Source organism: Apium graveolens, chromosome 8 (assembly GCF_009905375.1).
Source record: "Apium graveolens cultivar Ventura chromosome 8, ASM990537v1, whole genome shotgun sequence".
Classification (NCBI taxonomy): Eukaryota; Viridiplantae; Streptophyta; class Magnoliopsida; order Apiales; family Apiaceae; genus Apium; species Apium graveolens.
This window is the reverse complement of record NC_133654.1, coordinates 36,520,689-36,530,032: the sequence shown is the minus strand read 5'-3', so window position 1 is coordinate 36,530,032 and position 9,344 is coordinate 36,520,689. Positions and strand designations below refer to the sequence as shown.

At 39.9% G+C, this 9,344-nt stretch overlaps 1 protein-coding gene across 1 annotated transcript; it reads left to right on the top strand.

Moving 5' to 3' along the window:
* The first annotated feature begins 8,271 nt into the window (after positions 1–8,271).
* LOC141679492 (uncharacterized) lies at positions 8,272–8,772 on the top strand. The gene has a single exon (XM_074485983.1). The coding sequence runs from the start codon at positions 8,272–8,274 to the stop codon at positions 8,770–8,772; it is 501 nt and encodes a 166-aa protein (XP_074342084.1).
* Positions 8,773–9,344: the final 572 nt, after the last annotated feature.

The window sequence follows — 9,344 nt, the reverse complement described above, 5'->3', positions numbered from 1 at the left end:
TAACGAGCAAAAGTATAACCAGTATAATATTAGGAACGGAAGGTAGTAGTGATTACGAACTGGAAAAGAATGGGTATTGAGACACCAAAGCTATAATGCTAGAAGCTATAATGAGAATCTGCGCAATAGACTTGAAAGAAATTGGAATGATCACTTAACGCGGATTGAGTTTTCTTACGACAATAGATCATATGTCAGTATTGAGGTATCGCCTTATGAGATCCTTGAGGGAAGACAATGTCGATCTCCCTTATGTTAGGATGAAGTTGTAGAGCGTAAGATGCTCGGACCCGCAGTAATCCAAAGGACCAGGGATATAATAGATCTAATCAGAGAACGGCTGGTAGTAGCCCAAGATGGACATAAGAAGTATGTTGATTTGACACGAAAGGACAAGGAATGGGAAGTAGGGGACCTAGTGTTGTTATAGGTATTCCCTTGGAAGGGGTTAATGAGATTCGGAAAGAAAGGAAAGCTAAGTCCACCAATTGTTGGACCCTTGGATATATTAAGAAGTATTGGGAGGTTAGCATATGAGCTAGCCTTACCCCAGAACATGTAGCAAGTCATAACGTGTTTCACGTATCAATGTTAAGGAAGTGTAATTCGGATGCCAGACAAATAGGGGCATATGAGCACATAGACACGCAACCCGACGTAACCTATATGGAGCAACCAGGAAGGGTTATAGAGTGAAAAGGAACAAGTGCTTAGGAGAAGGATTATCAAACTAGGCAGAGTTTGGTGGTGGGACCACAATGTGGGAAAATTTACTCGAGAGTTAGAAAGTGCAATGCTAAGAGAGTATCCCTATTCATTTTCTATCTGATTCCGGGACGGAATCCTTTTAAGTAGGGGAGACTGTAATAACCCCAATTTTTGGAAATTTTTGAAACCCTTATGAATAGTGATTTTGCAGATTATGCTGAATGAGAAAACTTTTCATGCCACACTATGTAGGGGTTCTGGTATGGATATTCTGAGATTTTATTAGTACTCTATATGGTATATAAGTGTATGTAAAGATCGTCAGAATCCAATTCCGAACACTTTGATTTTTCCCGGAAATCCACTAGATACGAAAAGAATTCAGTATAAGGTAACAAGATAAGAAGGATTTAAATTAAAGGATTATAAGAGAGGATCATAAAAGGAATATAATATATTGAGAAAGGTTAAGGGAACCTAAGTAATAAGATCCCTAGTATGATCCCTCAAACGATAAACGAAAACGAAAGTTAAGCGAACCGTATAACAGATCAGCGGTCATTAGGCAAACAATTAGGAAGTTAATCAAAGGGATTAGAGAGGATGATGTCACCCAACCAATGAGAAGAGGACACGGAGGGAAAAATGACATCATAGCATGATATAAGCATGACATGGGAAGGAAGGAAATGTGGTGGAATATTAACCACACAAAATCAAGGTTAAATTGGTAATTAACCAAAAACAAATCAAATATTCAACCAACCAAGCCAAACAAATCATTTCATCAAAACAAAAGAAATCTATTTCTCTTCAACAAAAGCTTGCTCTCGGCTTTTTCATTTTCAAGAAGCAAGAAATTTCAAAACTCAAGATCAAGGCTTCCTAAATTGGTAAGATAATTCCCTAATCATCCTTATGCATAGTTATGGCTATATCATGATTTTAAGCATCCCATTCATTCTCTATCTTCTCCAATAAATCAATGAAGAAGACAATGAATAGTGATTTCAAGGTTTTAACTTTATTTTTTTCTTGATTTTCCTTTAAGATCCAAGCTTTCCTAAGACTCCTCAAGGCTTCCTAAGGCTTCCTAAGGCTTCCTAGCTACTCACACCACTTCAAGGAAGGTATACCATCTCCAAACCCTAGCTTTAATTTGTATATTAGGTTGATTATGGTTGTGAGGGTAAAGGGTAGCTTGAAACTTGTTTGTTTAAGAGTTTGGGTTGGAATGGTGGTGATTGATTTGTTGAAATCTTAAGATTTGGTTAAAGAATGTAGTATAGTTTAAATTCAAATTTTAGGAGTAAGTAAATGGATTATAATGAGTTGGTTTGGGGCTGTTGTAATGTATTTTGGATGGAGGTTTGATTGGGTTGTGAATTGGGGTTGAATTGTGATGGTTTTGGAATGGTTTAAATTTGGGAAATCGCGTAAATATAGCCGTCGTAATGTCCGATTTACTTTAGACTGCTTTTGTTCATAACATCAGAACCCTTGAACTCACTACTAGGTTTTTACCATTGCCATGTTTAGATAGTTCATGTTACGAGCTTCGTTTTGATATGTGGTTCGTTTGATTCCGATGAACGGTTTAGGAGAAACGGCCGTTTTAAGTAACAACGTTTCGCGAACGAACCCTTACCCCTCGCCTTACTTTGAAACATAGGTTAAAGACCTTAAAGGACTAATTGAAGTATGGAACATTTATGTAAGGTGTAATAGGAAGTTGGTAAGACACTCGCGAAGGAATCGCCTTAAAACTCGTAACGGTTAATTTATTAAAATTTGTGGAGCCGAGGGTACTCGAGCGATTAACGCAAATCGTTAAGCGCGAAAGCGAACATTAGGACTCTAAATGGTTAAAGTCTAGTTTCTTAAGTGACCGGGGTCTAATTCCGACTTATGTTGTTGTTCATAGGTTATCGGGACCCACTCTAAGCTTAAGTCTATCCGGGAGCACTCAGGCAAGTTTTCTACCCGTTATACTGTTGTTGTGATGTAAATATATGTATATGCATTATCTTGTGATAGATGCATGTTGGTTAATTAGCAAATTTTGCGATATATTGAAGCATGCTGATATGGTATATATATGCATGCCTGTTTCATATTCTTTCCATATATATCTGTTGGTTTAGTTGATAATACCTATGCTAGAGATAAGCGGTATTGAGTTTACCCTTAGTATAGGGGATCAAAAGGTGAACATATTTCTAAACCGGGAGTCGATGTTCCCGAGTATATATATATATATTTTTATATATATATGGCTATAGTTTTCAAAACTATTAATCGAATAAGATTTATTCGATAACTTTAACTTTATTTTATTATTGAATATTATTTCGAATATTCATTCGAGGGTTTATGACTCCTTTTATTTTATTAATTGAATATTATTTGAATATTCATTTGAGGATGTATGACTCCTTTATTTTATTTAATGAATATTATTTATAATATTCATTCGAGGTATTATGACTCCGCTTATTACTGAAATATATTCTTTATTTTATTAAAGAATAAGGTGTCAATAATCAAACTTATTTTCGATTATTCAAATAAAGATAGTACTTTCGTATAAGTATATCTTTGGTTATTTAATACTCATTTCAAGTATAAGTTTTACAACTTCTACTTCAAGTTATTTATATAGAGATTATCCTTATGGGAATATTATTTAATAATATTCAGATATTTTCTAATATATCGGGACTGATTTATTTTATTAAATCAGCATTACTCCAAACACTCTTTAAAGTGTTTTCGAGTCTTCAAAATGATTTTTGAACATTAGAGCGGATCCCAAAACTCGTTTTCAAATTTAAGATCTTCCTTTTTGAAGGGGACTTGAATACTCGCTCAAAAATCTAAGGGATCCGGCTCTGTGGTGTATTTTATATTCGCAACAAGGTTGCTGTTTTGATAAATGAATTGATTACTTACCCAACGTTCGGGAAGTAAGTCCATCTAATTGAGTCGGCATAAGCGACAGGCCGGGGTACGGTCTATCAAAGTGTAAGTGGCTGGGTGGCAGTCCATCAACGCGTAAGAGGCCGGGTGGCGGTCCAGCACAAGGTCCTTATGTGGCCAGGGTGATGACCGGTGGGGGATTCATCCATCTACTAGTAGAAAAGGTTACTTATTGGTATCTTTGCCTGATCAACAAGATATCAGGTTTATGCCAAAATTTCTTTTCTTTCCAAATTCATTGGATATTACAACTCTGTTCATACTTTACATGACAGAGATTTTCAGGAAATGTATGAGATATATATATATATATGGATATATATATCAGGACTTAATGAAGTATCTCGTAACTTCATTATTTATAATGGTATTTCAAAGATTGAATCTATTCAAGTCTTATCTTGTAGTCTCATCTGGGTGATGAACTTTGAAACTGATTATAACTTGAACGGTGGTAGTTCAAGTAGTATTTGGATATAAGTATATTGGAGTATCTTGTAACTTCATCTTTTTTTAAACTTATATCTAGTAAATGATTATCTTATGCATGACAAAGATTTTCAGAAAAATGTTGAGACAAGGTTAGATATATGAGATCACCTTGCAACGGTATTTTTATACAGTTATACACTGGAACTCTGTGTGTATTATGCATGGAAGAGGACTTCCAATATTTTGAAAAGTATATATGTATATATATACTGAATATTTTGCGACTTCATCGCATTAAGATATCAACTTGGTTCATTTTTTTTGACCAAGACTTTCATGAGTACTATGAGAAGGCTCATATATTGTTAATCATTATTCATATTATTTTGGTGGGCTTGCTGCTCACCCTTGCTTTCTTCTTTCATCACACAACATCAGATAGATAAGATGAACAGGACCAAGCTCCCAATTCGCAAGCGGATAGGAAACGTTCCGCAGCTTTCTGGAAGCGTTGAGGTCGTTGTAGCTGAGGTAGAAATTACCAATAGGCTAAGTTTTCAACTAATGATGTACCAGACTTATGTATATTATGAGTTGTAATAATGCAGAGAAATGTAAATTTATTCAGAAACCTGTTTAAGGTGTATTGGCATGTAATTGTGGAATAAAACGACTCGTGATTATTTTTGGATGATCATCTCTGAGACTATAACTTGTGGTGTGTGTGTTTATTGTGGGGTCACAGTACAGAGTAGTTGATTAATTATTAAGATTGGGTGTTATTAAGGGAAATGGAACTCGTGACAACCCGGATCCCCGACCCCGGATTTGGGGGTGTTACATTCTTCGCCTCGACTCTCAAAGGGGGGCTCAAAGATGGTTCAACAGGATCCCCTCGCGAAGTATCCACTCCTAAAAAGAGTTCAGAAGAGCCTTCCTTAGAAGATTCAGAGCCAATAAGACACACGAAATGCATATGTGTCACCTAGAAACCATCCGCCAATACGACAACGAATCACTCTCAACTTATATGCGGAGGTTCCAGGAAGCAATCAACAAAGTCTCGAATCTTGACGAGCTGGAGGCATTGAGCATATTTCAAAGGAACCTGGATCCGGAACACAATGAGAGGTACATTGTAGAGCTGATAAACAAGGAACCACAAAGCTTAGCTATTGCCTACTCTATGGCAGCCAGATTCATCATGGAAAGAGACGTCCTCCAGGCCATGAGGATGACCCAAAATGGAGGATCCAGGAGCAAAACCGCTGATGACCGACCGAAAGGGGGTTACCATCAGGAAAAGAAGTTCAAGCAAAGCCAACAAGCCCAGCAGACCAATGTGGTGCAAAATACTCCAATATTTCAAAGACTGGGTCCTAAGACAGAATCTAAAAGCGATCCCGGACGAACCAAGCAAACCAGGAAGCCTAGGCAGGAATCAGACTGGACACCACTGAACAGGACCCGGGAAGAGATACTAAAGGAGATCAAGGGAAAGCCATTCTATTACCCACCGAATCCCATGCAGACCCCCCGGAGAGTAGGCCTTACAACAGACAATACGACTATCATGAAACTCATGGGCATATAACTGAAAATTGTCTCTCTCTCAAATACTTCATTGAAGACCAAGTCAAGAAGGGTAACCCGAATCAGTATGTCTCTCGGGTACAAATCAGAAGGAAGAAAGACCAAGGAGAGGAAATAATATAGTGAATATGGTCCTAGGGGGTCCCACTCTCCCCCTATGAGCCCAGGCTCAGGAGATGAAGTGTTCTCCATCCAATCCTACCCGAAGATGGTAATCTCATTCAACAGCAAGGATTATAAAGGGGTAAACCCGAATCACAATGAAGCTTTGGTGGTAACACTTGATATTTTTGATAATGAGGTAAGGAGAATATTGATTGACAATAACTCTTCAGTAAACATACTCTTCAAGCACACTGTAGACCGGATGAAGCTAGGGAGCGTGCGCTTAAATGAATTCCGAGAGGACCCCCTCTATGGGTTCGGGAATAACTTGGTCCCGATCCAGGGAACCTTATACTTTCCAGTGATATTTGGGTCAGCTCCAAACCAAGTCACCCATGTGATAAAATTCTATGTGATTAACACTCCCTCATCCTACAACAGCATAATCGGCCGATCAACTCTGACCAGGATACAAGCAATCACCTCGATATCACATTTTAAAATCAAATTCCTAACTCCAACGGGGATAGGAGAAGTTAAGGGAGACTATGAGGTCACTGGAAGATGTTATAGCCAGGCCCTGATCATGGATGAAACTCACCAAGACAACAAGAGTAAGGCCATAGTCCTTCGCAAATAACAAAGCATTAAGAAACATCGCCCTCACTCAAGAGATGACGCGAGAAAAGAAGTTCAGGTTATAAAATCCATCCTGGATCCAAAAGCAACCAAGCCAAGCTCGAAAGAGCAAGAAAGCAACCAAGTCACAACAGAGATGAAGTTGAGCCCAGGCCTTGGCCACAGCAATCCTACTGTGCAAGCAACCAACCCTGAAATAAGAGAAGTAAGGGAAAGCAACCAAAAAGAAATGACAGCCCAGGGTCAAATCTATATGAAGAAAATTACAGAAGCTCGGATCCATCAATTGGTGTCAAACATGGATCAAGCCAAGATCGAGGCTGCAGTGGAAATAGAAACAATCATGATTGATAAAAGCAATCCTTCTAAGAAGGTAAAGATAGGCTCCGACCTCAGAGCTACCTTCAGAGAAGATCTGGTGTCATTGCTCCGAGGGTACTCTGACATATTTGCCTGGAGCCCAAGAGACATGCCCGGGTTGGACGAATCCATAACAATGCATAGCTTGGACGTCAACCCGAAGAGGAAACCAGTTAAGCAGAAGAGAAGAAATTTTTCCCCAGAGAGGCAGAAAGCAATAGATGAAGAGGTTGAGAAACTACTCAAAGCTAGGATCATATGCGAGGTCAAGTACCCGGAATGGTTGGCTAATGTTGTCATGGTAAAAAGGCAAATGGGAAATGGAGAATGTGTGTCGAATACACCGACTTGAATAGCGCATGCCCCAAAGATCGTTATCCCTTGCCAAATATTGATCAATTAATTGACGCCACATCCGGGCACGTCATGCTAAGTTTCATGGACGCCTACTCGGGGTACAATAAGATCAAAATGAATCCGAAAGACATCCTGAAGACAGCCTTCATCACCTACAGGGCGGTCTATGCCTATGTAATGATGCCTTTCGGATTGATAAATGCAGGGACAATCTATCAGAGAGCAATGAATAAAATCTTCAAAAATCAGCTTGGAAGGAATCTGGAGTCCTATGTTGATGACATGATCGCAAAGTCCACAAGCAACCCGGGTCACATAGAAGACCTAAAAGAATGCTTTGACAACTTAAGAAAATACTCACTGAAGCTGAATCGGGAAAAATGCATATTTGGAGTGGGGGCAGGAAAATTCCTAGGATTCATGATCAGCAACCGGGTAATTGAAGCCAACCCAGAGAATATAAAGGCGATCCAGGAGATGAGGCCCCCCAAGAACCAGAAAGATGTTCAGAAGCTAGAAGGGTCACTGGTAGCACTCAGAAGATTCATCTCAAAGCCAGCTGAGAGATGCCTACCCTTCTTCGACCTATTGAAAGGAGAAACCAACAAGAGGGAAGTAAATTGGAGCACGGAATGCCAAAGTGCATTCGAAGAAATAAAAATTTATCTCTCCCAGCCGCCAATCTTAACCAAAGCCCAACCCGGGGAGCCCCTGTTCCTCTACCTATCAGCAGGAGCCCTGGCTGTTGGATTAGCACTGATCAGGGAAGGGAATGGCAAACAGCAACCAGTTTACTATGTAAGCCAAGTACTAAAAGATGCGGAGACCCGGTACCCAAGGTTAGAAAAGTTTGCTTTCACCTTGGTCATAATATCAAGGAAGCTCAGACACTGCTTCCAGGGAAGGGAGATCCGGGTTGTAACTAATCAACCCTTAAGGAAGATAATACACAAGCCAGATGTCTCAGGTTGGCTAGTAAACTGGGAAGTTGAGCTAAGCCAATTCAACTTGAGTTTCATTCCAAGAACAACAATCAAAGCCTAGGATTTAGCTGACTTCATCATAGAATGCAACTTCCCGGAAGAAGATCCTAGCCCCATGAGCATTGACCCTGAGAGCGACAATGATCAAGACCCAGGAGCCTGGGCTCTCAAAGTAGATGGTTCTTCAACAAATGAAAGGTCAGGAGCCGGGCTCATTCTAAAGAGCCCAGAAGGTTTCACAATTCAAACTGTAATCTCCTTTGGCTTTTCAGCGACAAACAAACAGGCAGAGTATGAGGCCCTGATAGCGGGATTGAAGCTAGCCAAGACCCTCAGAATCCAGAACCTTAACATCTACAACGACTCCCAGATTGTAGTAAAGCAAACAAACGATGAGTACATAGCCAATGATCCAGTTTTAGCTAAGTACCAAGCTCTATTCCAAAGCTACCTATCTCTAATACCAAAAAGCCAAGTTCTACAGATCTCCCGAGGTGAAAATTCGGAAGCCGACACGCTATCCAAACTGGTTCAGAATTCACCTGACCTAGATTGCTCTATCTACTTCGAAGAACTACAGAAACCCATCATAGAATCTGAAGAAGTCATGGAATAGATGACAGCCCGAATTGGATGACTCTGTTTATCAACTACTTGGAGAAGGGAGAGCTCCCTGAAGACAAAGGGAAGGCTCAAAGGTTGAATGCCAAAACAGCAAACTTTTTTATTGAAGAGGGGATACTCTATCACCGGACCTTCTCATCACCCATCCTGAAGTGTATTGGCCCAGGGGAGGTAGAATATTGCTTAATAGAAGTCCACGAAGGGATATGCGGAGATCACATATCCGCAAAGGCCCTAGCTCATAAGATCATAAGACAAGGGTACTACTGGCCAACCATCTACCAGGATGCATTAGAGTTCGTGAAAAAATATATGGAATGCCAGTTATTCATCAATGGCCAGTTATTCATCAATGGCCAGTTATTCGTGAAAAAATATAAGGAATGCCAGTTATTCAGCAATGTGCCCCGGATCAGCCCAGTCCTACCCTCCTCAGTCCTGTCACCAATCCCCTTTGCTGTATGGGGTATTGACATTATGGGACCCTGCCCCAGGGCCAAAGGAGACCTCAGGTACTTGTTAGTCTCAATTGATTACATGGCCAAATGGGTTGAAGCGAAGGCA